This window comes from Chelonia mydas, chromosome 8 (assembly GCF_015237465.2).
Source record: "Chelonia mydas isolate rCheMyd1 chromosome 8, rCheMyd1.pri.v2, whole genome shotgun sequence".
Taxonomy (NCBI): Eukaryota; Metazoa; Chordata; order Testudines; family Cheloniidae; genus Chelonia; species Chelonia mydas.
Window position 1 is genome coordinate 49,689,514 of NC_057854.1, and position 13,183 is coordinate 49,702,696.

The 13,183-nt window shown below is 50.1% G+C and overlaps 1 protein-coding gene across 4 annotated transcripts in view; it reads right to left on the reverse strand.

Moving 5' to 3' along the window:
- ASTN1 (astrotactin 1) overlaps positions 1-13,183 on the reverse strand; it is a 188,125-nt gene that overhangs the window by 53,027 nt on the left and 121,915 nt on the right. For all 4 annotated transcript variants that reach the window (XM_043520869.1, XM_037907690.2, XM_043520870.1 and 1 more), the window contains exon 9: positions 3,563-3,637. In XM_043520869.1, the coding sequence (XP_043376804.1) occupies positions 3,563-3,637 (75 nt within the window). The remainder of the gene's footprint in view (positions 1-3,562; positions 3,638-13,183) is intronic.

Below are 13,183 nucleotides of genomic sequence, written 5' to 3' on the forward strand. Positions count from 1 at the left end.
CACAGGGGGACAAGGGAAGGGGCGCATGTAGGAAGCGAGGTGCGACTGCCACAGCAACCGGATAAGGAGGATGGCGCAGGGCCCCTGCCAGCCACACCCCCTTGAAGAGAATGGTGGATAAATGTCTGGTGAAGAGCCCCTCCACACCCATGACCCAAAGCACAGACAGCTCCTGAGCCAGCACATGGGATGGAAGGAGATGCTGAGGTACTAGGATGGCTCTGGGTGTCTATTCACAGCCCCCATTCCTATAGTATCCAGCACCTCACAATCCTTAATGTATTTGTCCTCACACCCCCCACAGGAGATAGGGAAGTGCTACCATCCCCACTTGATGGGTGGGGAACGCAGGCACAAGGCTGATTAAGTGACTTGCCCCAGGTCACCTAGGAAGTCTGTGGTTGATCCAGGAATCGAACCCAGGTCTTTGGAGCACCTGTCGTATGCCCTACCTACTAGATCATCCTTCCTAGCCCCCAAGCCAGCCTTGATGCCTTCAGTAAAGTGCTGGCTCTTCGTTTTGCTGCAGAGTCTGACTGTAGCACCTGCAAAGTGCAACGGGCAGCCTGGCTATAGGGAGAGAAAGGTTCCATGGAGCATGGGATGGAAGAAGAAGGAGAAGACAAATGGAGCTGTGGTTAAGGGAGGAAGACTGGCCCTGCAGTTTGGGCAATGCACAGGGACACGGAGGATGTGGGACCATTTCCTGGCTCGGCCAGACTTCTTGGGTGACCCTGTTTGAACCATTTGGGCTGGGAGTTAGAGAACACCACTTCCCGCAGAAGCTGGGAGACTGGCTCCTTTGAAAACCCCAGCTTTACTCTCTCTGTGTCCCAACTCCACATTGGTGCAACGGGGCTTCTTTTAACTGGGTAGATGGTAAGTCAGGTTTTCAGGGTCTGGAACGGCTGTGTTTGCACAGCACCAGGCACGCGGGAGGCCTGCCCTCCAAGCACTGCTGAAATGCAGAGAGCGGAGTGGGGGACAGCAAATTGCCCCCAGTGCGAGCGTAAGGAAGGGACAGGCGGGCTGCCACAGCCCCCCTCAGAGCAGGAACACACCAGCTACAGCACTCCCTGGACGAGAGGCGTTCCCTGTCGATGAGAGTGGGGAGCACGCTCAAAGCTACAGCCCTGCCTCCCAGCACAGCAGCCACGGCTCCTAGGCAGATGACTCCCTCTCCCTAACAACTACCGCAATCAAGGCAGTCAGAGTAGAGGCAGGGGCTGAGGGATGCAGCTAGAGGTTATTCATTTATTCATTCACTCATTTGCAAGCTCCACATTTGACTGGGTGGGTGTCAGCGCAGGGGCTGCCAGCAGGCTCGCTGCTTAGAGGCAGTAGAAATGGGCTGGCACGAACGAGGAATACGAACATTGGCTCCCACGTGAGCAACACGCTAATCATTGTGATGCAAAGGGGAAGAGGTCTCTTTCCTCTCTCCCACTGCCCACCAGCACTCAGTTGCTGCTTTCATTCACAACAGACATACCAGCCTTCTCCAAAGGAGGTGCTCTCTGTCCCTGGGGCCTGGGCTAGAACCTCTGATCCCAGGGCCTAGCCCAAACTGTAACTGATGGGTATCCTGGGACAGCTTATCTCATCACTGCCCGCTGTAGGATTCTGCCTCTGATGAAGCTGGTGCTTGCCCTGTCAGAGACTGGAGACTGGCCTAGAGGGACCAGTGGTGCGATCCTGTGTGGCAATTTGTATGTTTCCCCAGGAGGAGGCAGTAGGGCTATGAGCAGCCAATAGGGACCCTCAGCAGGAGCCACTAAGCTAGTCATGGCTCCAGCTGCCACAGAAGCCTCTTCGCTTTCTTTCTTTCCCCATTGACTGATGTTAAAGGTGCGGCATTACTAGGCCTGGAAGCTGACATCCTCTGCTTGTCCACAGGACAAGTGGAGTCCGGGCAGTGCGCCCCACCCCCATCCCACGAACATGACTCCAGTCTGCCCTGGCTAGATCACCTCTAGACTGAGCAGCAGGTTCAGCCTCCGTTGCCTATTCTGCCCATAGCCTCTCTAGTGACACTGCCGGCAAGTGGCTGGGTGGAGTTAGTAGACCTGGAAAATCGGAGGGCGGTTAACTCACCCACCAGTGGGAGATCATGGGGGAGAGCATCCGAGCTTGCCAGGTATTCAGAATGCAGGGAAGCTGCAGACCCACTGAGAATAAAAGCCAGACTCCAGCAGGCAGGAGAATCCCACTAGCTAAGAGCAGCCCGCGTGCACCGGCAGAGCACGGAGAATGCTGTAATCCCGGTCCCAGCCGCACACAGGGTGACGCAGGGTGGGGAGAGGTGATGCAGCACTGCGAGCAGGAACTGGAGCTCAGTGTGTATACCATGCCTCCCCGATGCCCACGGTGGAAACAAACTGTTGCACTCCATGCCTGCTCCCAGGTGCTTTACAAATTTCTATTATTATTATTCCCTTCTCGCCAATGGGGAAACCGAGGCACACTGCAGGTAAGTGATTTGCCACGGTCACAGAGTGAGTCCGTGGCTGAGTTGGAAAATAGAACCTAAGTCTCTCAACACCCAGCCGTCAGAAATGCTGCCACTTCCAAGTGCTCAGGACCTCGGTTTTCCACCTCACCCAGTGCAAGAAGCTAGGCATCCCCTGCCTTCTTTGCCTCTTCCCCCTTCCTGTCTTCCCTCTCCCACCCCCAGAAGCACTCACCGATTCATTAACTCGTTAATGCCTCCAGAAGGGGCTGGAGGGAGTGGGGGAAGAGAAATGAGGCTCTCTCTGAGACCATGCAGCGCCTAAGGGCCTGGTCTGTATTAGGACACAAGCTGAGGTCTTCAGCCAGCCCTCAGGCCAAATCCTGAGGCATTAGTGAGGCTCTGCTCAACTTCTGTCAGAGCTTTGCCTGAGTAAAGTCTAAACCAGGTAACGGCCTCAAGGTCTGGCCCTTAGTACGCTGTAAATGGAGAGTGCCCTGGTTCACAGTGGACATGACGCGTTCCCATAGAGAGCGCCACATCACACCTCCTGTGGGCAGAGAGGGGAAACCGGGACAAGAGCGGGGAAAATGGGAGATTGCGGAGACAGGAGAGAACACCGGTGCAACCACACAGCAGGGAAGCAGGAGGGAGAATGTACCAGAGCTGCCACCATGCAAAGGGGAGCATGGACAGGACAGCAAATGTGGTGGAGAATAGCACAGGAGCAGCCATGCAGCTTCATGCGCGCGCGCGCACACACACACACACGCACGCCCCCATGAGCACAGACACCCAGGATCAAAGCCTAGCTGCCTTCACAGCCAGTGGATATAGTAATAACTCGCTTCTTCCATTGAGTTAGTGCTTGTACTGAAAGAGACCCATCAACCGGTTACCCCAAGCCACCGCTCAACCCAGACGTGGCCAATCAGATCCCTCTGACGCCCACAAGAGATGTCCCGTGACCCATGGGAACTGGGGAGTGTATTTATTGATGGACGCTTGAGGCCCATTGTTCTGTTTGTGCCCAGAGGGCACGGGGAGGGGCTGGCTGGCTGGCGGCAGGGAGCTAAGGTAACTGGGGATGCTGGCAGGGCAGCCAAGCCTTACCTAAAGATCTTATCCGAAGGCTGCTCTCCCAGCACCAAGTCAAATCCACGCTGGAATATTGTATATGGCCAAGGTCTGGAAGGAGAAAAGAAAATGAAATTAATATCGTGTACTAATTTGTACAGCACCACACGTACCAGATTCGGGGCCTGGGTCTGATCTCACATACACCCGTGAATATCAGAAGTGACCCCACTGGCGATTCACACCAGGTTTATGCTGGTGTGAGATGCTACACATCCAGGGATTGCTTCACTGGTCAGTGGAATGCAGTCGTTTCTAGAGTTGCTGTTTAGCAGTACACAGTAACACTAGGCAACAATTTAGGACAGGAAGCAGGGCCAGTGCTAGACTTGCTGCAGGGCAGAAACTAAGGAGTAGGCCCCCACCCCGCTGAAGCCCCAGCCGCCTGGCATCCCTGTGCTCCCCACCCCCAAACGTTCCTCTGCGCTCCTTTGGGGGGCATGCCCCCCAGATTGAAAACCGCTGCTTCCGTGTGATTTATTTCCACTTTCAGCAATTAAATGACTAAGACTCGCATTACATTTCCCCAGAGTGATACTGTAGAGATGATGTAACTTAGCTTCACGGGGGCCCCGTGGCGTGGGGCCCTGCACAATTGCCCCGCTTGTCACCCCCCAACACCAGCCCTGACAGGAAGTGAAGAAGACTAGCTCAGTTCATTGAATCTGAAGGAGGAATTCAGTGAGGCAGGAGGTAATGACCTAAACAGGACCTGGACCAGGACAATGGAGCCAACACTTCCAAATGGCGTCCGGAGATTTCTTGAATCCCTGCCCTCTGTCGCACTGCCCCCTACCACCGTCCTGGGACATTGGTTTGGCACCAACACTCTGGGAGGGTCCCACCTGCTGCATCAGCAATACGGCGTCCTGCGGGATTCTGGGTTTCCTTTGGCTATATCACATCCCAGTGCTGATCCTGTTCTGATTTTGCAAGCAGCGCTGAGCAGGCAAACCCCTGCCCCTGCCTGGAGCCCTGCTGACTTTGTCTAATTACCTTAGCTGCCCTCTTCTTCTTGAACGTAGCGAGCACATACGTAAGCTTTAGCACCATGTAGCTAACTCCTGAAGAAACTTACCTCATTATATCTCCCTCATAGTGTCTCCTCTGATGTAACACGTGGTCGCCCCCCAGAGGGGACAAAGCACGTAAGCAATGGAGGAAGCTGCTCCTGTTAGAGCATATGTGGCTTTAACGGAATCTCCCACTCAGTTTGTCAGATACGTCCTGCATCTCCACTGTGCAGCTTGTTTTCCCAGAGGCTGCAGACATCTAGGAAAGCTTTGGGGAAAATGGAGCTGTATCCCGCCTGTTTTTAGAGAGCCTGGAGGAGTACCCTTGCAATTCAAACCCCTGGCAGGAGAGGACTCCGAAAGCAGTGATGGAGGGCAGGTCGTGGGAGCCACGCTGAATACACATCTCAAAGAACCACAGTTCCTGCAGTATAAGGAACCATTCTTCTTCCATTATGTGTCAGTGGGGATGCCACTGTGGACCACAATCGAGCAGCATCACACCTGGATGGTGGGACTGAGGAGTACCAGCTGCATTGGTCGAACAGTGATGGGGATATTGGTCTCCCAAACCTGACCTCTGACATAGTTCCTAACTCCAAGGTACAGCACTGGACAGAAGTCAGTGGGTTACTCTATGTCGTCACCCTGCAGATTTCTGACATCAGCACATCCCCGAAGTAGACGACAGATATAGAGCTCTGGTGGAGTGAGACTTGGTGTTCAGAGGGAGAGCCACATCAGTCAGCTGGTAACACATTGAGAAGCAATGGACCCACACAGTGTAATATCCTCAGCGAATGGATGATCTCTAGAATACCTGGCTATGGCTACAAACAGATGGGGAGATAGCTTGAACAGTTTGGTCATGTCAATGTAATAAAGCAAAGCCCTGGACACATCCAGCGTGTATAATTTCTTTTCTCCTAGAACCAGCTGTGGTTTCAGGAAAAAGACAGGCTGGCTTATCAATTGGTTCAGATGAAATTCTGCATTTACCTTAAGAATGGACTTCAGGTGAGGTCTTAAGAATGGACTTCAGGTACCATCTTGCTCATAGGGAACGTCATAAGGGGCATTCAGCTCATAAGAATGGCCAGTGACCAGTGCCAGATGCTTCAGAGGGAAAGAACAGAACAGGGCAATTTCGAGTGATCCACCCCGTTGTTCAGTACCAGCTTTTGGCAGGTGGAGATTTAAGGACTCTCAGGGCAGTTACGTCCATGACCATCCTGGCTAATAGCCACTGATGGACCCATCCTCCTTGAATTTATCTAATTCTTTTTTAATCCAGTTATAATCTTGGCCTTCACAACATCCCCTGGCACCAAGTTCCACAGGCTGACTCAGCGTTGTGTGAAGAAGTGTTACCTTTTGTTTGCTGTAAACCTGCTGCCTATTAATTTCATCGGGTGACCTCTTGTGTTCTTGTGTTATGTGAAGAGATAAATAACACTTCCCTGTTCGCTTTCTTCACACTGTTCATGATTTTACAGACCTTGACCATATCCCCTCCCCCACCCCCCAGTGGTCTCTTTTCCAAGCTGAACAGTCCCAGTCTTGGACAGCTCAGTGGACTTAATAAAGCTGAACACAAAGCCAACATGTTTTAAGTGCAGTAAGTAATTGGGGATCTTCAATATCATGGCTTAAACCAGGTTCAGACCATGCCGGGTGGCCCATATCAAGAACCTCTTCCATTTAGAGGAATGCATCTTCCTGGTAGACATTTGCCTGCTGTGAACCAGGATTTCCTGGACCTGTAGGGAGCAGTTCCTATCCATGGTACTGAACCAGCCAAGAGCAGTGCTTTCAGGTGCTGCAACTCCAGGTTTGAATGGAGCATCGGGCTGTAGTGCTGTGAGATCAGATGGAGGTGGCTGCGAGCTGGAATGGAGGCTGAACCGACATCCGTAACAGGTTTGTCAGACAGAACTGCCTCAGCCAGCATAAGGCTACAAGACTGACGATGGCCCTGTCTCCAGATCTTGACAATCACCACTGGAAGCAACAGAAAGGCACACAGCAGACCTCTGCTCCACTGTAGAGGGAAGGAATCCAATAACAATCCTGGGTTCTGTCCTGCCTTGGAGCAAAAGATCTTAGATTTTGTGCTGTCCTTGATGGCAAACAACCCTATTGGAGACGGGGTGGGGCGGGGCTCCACAATGGCAGGATATCAGTCCTATCACAAATCTGTGCAAGGACTATTCAGGGTTGGTCTGCTCAGGAAATCTGCCAGATTGTCGCTGACTCCTGGTGAAGGGCCATCAGAGTTATCCCATTCTGATCGTACCAGAATTTGATAGCCTCCATGCAGAGGGGCAAGGAGTCTGGGCTCCCTTGTTTGCAAATGCAGTGCATGGCTGTCATGTTGGCTGTGACATTTTGCACTATCAAGTTCCAGATGACAGGCAGGAATGCCACACAGGTAGTATGATGGCTCTGAGCTCCAGGACATTCATACCTACTTCCCTGTTGTCTAGGGACTAGGCCCCTTGTGTCTGTAGATGGTCCAAATGAGCTCCCCAGCCTATCCCTGACACATCCATGATCAGGGTCTTTGTTGAAGCAAGGAGTGAGGAGGACACCCCCTCCACGCTTCTGTGAGATCCAAACGCCAACCCAGCTCTGCAATGACACACAAGGCACTGAAACCTTCTTGTCTATTCATTGTCTTGCTGGGGGAACAAACCGACCTGAGCCAGAGTTGGAGGGACTGCAAAGTCTGGCAAGTGACACCACATGTGTGAATGCCAATATGTGGCCTAATGCTGCAAGTCCGTACTGTCGTACACACTTGTACATCATACCTGCTCCACTCCTATGCCCTTGCATGAAAACCTGGAGCATGCAGGACACCAAGAGACAGAGCTATACAAACATATCTGCTCTCCCACGCATCAGGTGCGTGCACACCTAAAATGGGATCATGCAGATGCATACTCGAAAGAGAACACCCGTTAAAATATGTTGCCATCCATCATCGTTGGAGAGACACTGCGAGTCAAAAACCCGAACGGTCCCATGCAATAGTGAGCCGAGTTGACAGAGGCATTAGTATCAAGGGATTTCATAGTTTACAGCTGTGGAATGACTGCACCTGGAATACTGCATCCATTTCTGGGCAGGAAGATATTGACAAGCTGGAGGAAATTCAGAGAACAGCAGGAAAAAATAATAAGGGACGGGAGGGACTGGTTAGGACGAACGATTAAAAAAGAGTTAGACAGGTGTAGCTTGGCTAAATGACAATAAGGGAAAACATGATAGCAGCACACAGATTGAGAGCAGGTGTAACACAAGCATGGAGTAGAATTATTAAGGATAGCAGAAGCAGCTAAAAGGACACAAAAAGGGAAAATCTAGGCTGAATATAAAGAAATAGACTCTTTTAGACTCTGAAATAGTCTCCTGAGGGAAGTAGCAGAAAAACTCTTGTTTGGGGTATTAAAAGTGGCTTGATCAAAAATGTGCCACAAAAAGCACTCTGGCCTTGGCAGAAAGATGGGCTCAATCTCCAGCTTGCTTGGTAAAGTATGTGGCTTGATGGTCAAATGCTCAGGGTGGTGACGTGTCACTAATGACACATGGCACCGCCACCAGTACCAAGGACAAGATGGAGTCATTGGCCAACCCACTGCTCCCAGACCTGCAGAACACTATGGATGGTGGATGGTTTCCAGGATCACCAACCTGAACAGAGGGAGCATGGTCAACTACTATTGCAGGGTGCTCCATGGACGCCCACCTATCTTCTCCACTCTCCCACAAAATAAACCCAGCCTCCGGAACACTTGTCTTGCCAGCACTGAAGAGAATCAGCAGCATGGTGGTGACCACTTCTGGTGGTAGATTTCTCCATGGTGGTATATCTGCCTTTTAGATGCTGGTAGAAGAAGCTGGAGTTGACTTCAATGACCTTTTGAGAGATACCACAGTGGCCACTTGCCGTGGCCACTTGCCTTGCCCACCCCCTGGAGAACACCATCCAGTGAGAGAGGTGAACTCAGACCTCGAGAGAGATATTGATGACTCTGAATATTTTCCAATTGGTGCTAAATTATTGCTATGCAGAAGACAATCCTAGCAATTTTCTCTGCAGGTAATTACAGCTCTATTATACAAGCACCTTAATTTCTAATCTGAAGTTATTTTAGCAACAAAAAAAAATTCTGATTGCAGGATTGTACATCTGTCTAGTTTCTCTACCAGGATTCAAAATGATTTTTGTCAAGTCGGTGAGAACTGGAGGATGCCATTCATCCCACAGATTGGACTGGCTCAAGTAAAGCAAGCTTTAGAACTAAACACGTACATTCTTGCATGTCTCATAGACACCTTGAATACACTGCCATCTATAAGCCTTTCAATACTCCTGCAGATGGGCTTTATTCTTGTCTCTCGGGAGTGCATCAGATGGCGAACAAAAGGGGAGACAGTATCGTTCCATACAGACACAGGCAGGGAAATCATTATAAGAATGGCTTTTTTTCCCCTGCTCAGTGAATTTAGTGCTGGTGAAAGGTGCCGGATCGACAGCCTTGGAGCCTGGACTCCTCTGTTTAGCCACAGACCAGGATCAGACTGGTCAGCTGCTCTGCAGACTTCCCCATGCTGCACAGCCAATGGACCCTGAATATGAGGAGGACTGGAAGGCTTAGTTTATCATCAGTAAATGCTGGTAAATGTCTATTTCACAGTGTCCCTCTTCCTCTCCTCCTTGCAGGGAAGAACTGATGACTTCCTCTTCCTTTGATAGCCTGGAGGTTCTCTTCGATTCCTTTGGACTGGTTCGGGGCTGCTCCCAGGACAACGGGGGCTGCAGCAAGAATTTCCACTGCGTCTCGGACCGCAAACGGGACTCCTCCAAAACTTGTCTTGTCTGCTGTATTTGACAAGAAATGTACGGGAGAGCAGCTAAGAGCTTCCCATAATGCCTTGAGAGGAAACCAACACATCACTGAACAAGGTGCTGCTTTTCAGAAGGTTCTGAATAAGCAGGCAAAGAGGCTGCATTACAGCTTTACTGTAGCTCTCCACACACACAAACCAACAAAAAAATTCCCATTGATAATAAGAAAAATTTACAGATAGGAAAATGCTGCTGGAGAACTTCTTAGAGTTTGATTTAAGGATATTTATTTTGTATATTTTGATATGTGATGCCGACAACTTCTGTTTTAATGGTTATAAAGCTTTCACTTCTTGAATCTCAACATCATCTCTCCTTAAATAACTATGGTCTGACATGCCCTTTACTTTCTGGCAACAGAGAAAATTGAAATGCATGCAAAAAAGGAAAATGCACAAGATGCATGGGGGTTTACGCAACTGTGAAAAAAATTTACAATTAATGTAAACTGAAAAAAGTGCTGAAAATAAACCAATGTTATCCATCAAAATTATTTTTTAAAGAAATAGAATTCTGCCAAGCCTAAGTATGGTCAACTCAAGAAGTACAAAGGTAATTCACTGTCCAGTGGCTCACTGAGTATTTCAGTGCAGAATTTCCCAACCAAGACTGAATACCGTGATTGTTCATGTGACGCTGGTAAATATTTTTCTAATGCTCATTGTCCAAATAAGCAATTGCTGGAGTTTCCAGAGGTATCCCATGGGATGGTGAACGGGGTCCACATACCTGCAACTGGGAGGGAAGGAGAAGGTCCAAGTGATTCTCTTTCACCATTAAGAAGGGGCCAACCCTGCAAAAAAAAAGTTTGAGCACCCCCCAGTACAGTTAATAGCTTTAAATAACTAGGCGGGCTGGGATTTTTGAAGGAGCCTATGGGGTGAGTGCTCAACTCCCACGGAATTTTAGTGGATTATGGGCATCATACCCCCATAGGCTCCTGTGAAAATGCCAACCCTAGCGAATACATTAATCAACAAACCGTCCTTATTCTTGATTGCTCTTAGCCTTCCAAGCAGCTCGTGCTGTCTCACTTGGCAACACGCCCATAAGCTCCATGCTCCCACAGACTGCGAGGGCTGCCAAGTGACATTCTACCCGCCAACATGGCATTTTATACAAGGGAGGGTCAGGGTAAGGCAAGGGCCAAGCTGGGGGCCAGATCCTCAGCCATGCCAGTGTTCGGCATTGCTGAGATCAACGGAGCTTCTCCCAGAAGAGCCCACGGCACAATGGAGCGCCAACTGGGCATCCTGCTCCATTATATCACTTGTAAAGCTCCTGGTGATTCAGTGGGGCAGGATAGGGGGGTTGTTTACATGTGTTGCCATCCCTGCTCCTGCAGTTGTCTCTAGTGCAGCTGTGATGCGTTATACAGGACGACGCTCTTGAGTACCAAGAGGAGGAGTCCAGATCGGGTAGTGCCTGCTCTGGGCTGCTTGCACAGCAGTGCGTCTCTCCAAGAAGGCTGCTGCTGGACACAGGAGAGCATCAAGTGGTGGCACTGTGGCCTGGCAGAAGGCTTGGGAGGTGCTGCAGGGAAAATGCCAACTTTGGGACATGAGGGGTAGAGGGAGGTGGACAGAAAAGCCTGGCTTGGGTACTTAGCAGCAGCTGGAGGGGCACCCCACAGGTTCTAAAGCCATGTCCTCTTCAGTGCTGCCTGGACCATGCTGCATGGTGTTCAATAAGGCTCCTTCCTGGCTGGGTTTTGTTTTTCTTTTGGCTTCAGAAATAAGTAATGGAGGGGACTTCATCTCTCTGTGCATCTCTCACCATTTCAGTCATTGTCTTTTTCCCCCTGTTGTTTTGCTGCTTTGTTTTGTTCCCGCTTTCTCTTCCCTTTAGCGTCTCGCTCTTTCCCTCTTTCATGATCGCTGCCGGCTCCTCGCTGCTCTATTTTTGTTGCTCTTGGCAAGTGTTTCAGTTGCAGTCTTTAGAGCTCACAAAAGAAATGAGGGCTGATCAGAAACAGCTCAGTGTTTGATCAAACTGGATTAACTGTGCTCGAAATGACCTCATCTTTCGCTATCAATCATGCCGTTCGGGTGTGAACCTGAAAGTGAGGGCTGCCACGAAGCAGACAAAGTATGCCAGCAATTGGGCAAGCTGCTGCTTCAAAGCTCTGCCAGTGCACCTCAATTCTGCTCGTCAGCACTCCCTGCAAATCCAGTCTCGACTGCCATTCACGCCTAGGTATAGAGACAACGGCTCAAAAACAGGGCTTGGTGGGAACCTCCCAAAGCGATTGCACTTGCAAAAAAAATCCTGGTCTCCACCCCCATGCAATGCCTGGTGCCGTAACCTACTGTCCCACCTCAATGTACATTTTCTATGCTCGGTTGTTCCAAGGAACCATTTTTATCTGCAGTAACCTTTGCCTTTTATTCTTTACATTCCTGGCTTCTTCTCTCTCCTACCAGCCAAAGTGTCCGGATGGGGCGAAGGGGTTACAGCATGGCCAAGGGAGTGAGTTCAAGGAACATGCTAGTGATAATGAAGAGTCTATTGTAGCCACCTGCAGGGAACCTGGAGGGAAGACTATGGAGGAGGCACCAGGCAGTCAGTCTGTTTGAGGGTGGCTAGGAATATTGAGTTGCAGTTGGATAAGCTCTGTGTTAAGGTCTGCAAATAGCTGGTTTAATAAAGAGCCTGGTCAGTTTACTCAGAATGGAGTCCTCTCAGGCTGTCACCCAGCAAGCGGCACAAGAGCTGAACTGTGTACATACCTCCCAACATTTCAAGTGCTGGCGTGGGACACCACACCACTGAGGTTTGACCCATCCACTCCTCCGCAAACGGAGACAAAGGGCCACCTGGGCCAAACCTGAGTGGCGCTGCAACCCTGAGAGCCATGTCACAACGCCACTGGGTCTGGGGGGTCCATTAAATGGGGGGCATGAGCCCCTTTTGCCCCCCCAAGGGGCTCTGACTGTGGAAAATGTTCCACTACAGAACAGGGGGGTTGGTGCGGTCAAAGCAGGACAGTCCCGTGAACCCCAGGACTGTTGGGAGATGTGCATGTATACACCTACCTCCCCTTAATTTTCCAATCTGAAGCTTAACACAATGAGTAGTCCAAGAACAAACTATTTCCCCATCGCTCTGTTCGGGCTGAAAAGGAAGGCACCCTGTGGGAACCTTCTGAGAGTCATCCACAAAATACACCTTATTTAATCCCCCAAGATGAAGAAAGGATTTGGGGCCTGCTCTCTAGCCTGGAGTAGAAATAGCAGCTCTTCTTTTCCTCCCTGTTTATAAGATGGGTGCCCCATGCAGCAGAAGAGGCTCCTGCCAAAACTCACATTTCAGAAGCTGCCTTGAGGTTTTGGCACAAATTCCCCGGCTGATATGGGAGCACACGTGGTGAATTAGCATGAGTTAAAAAAAAGCAGAACCTCGATTTCATGAAAACATTTCAAAATCAATGTCCCGCAATGTCAAAATTTCAATATTTCACGCAAAATAAAAGCATCCGACAGTTTTGAATCCAAAAATGTCTGAGGGGAAATAAAAAAATCTGTTTGATTCAAACTGTCAACATCAGCCCAGAGGAGGATGGACAAGAGCGGCCATTTTGAGTTGATTTCTCAGCGTGTCGGCGGGCAGGGGAAGGTGCATTGTCCTGGGTTAGGCACATTTAATGAAATGTAAACGTAACACCCCCCA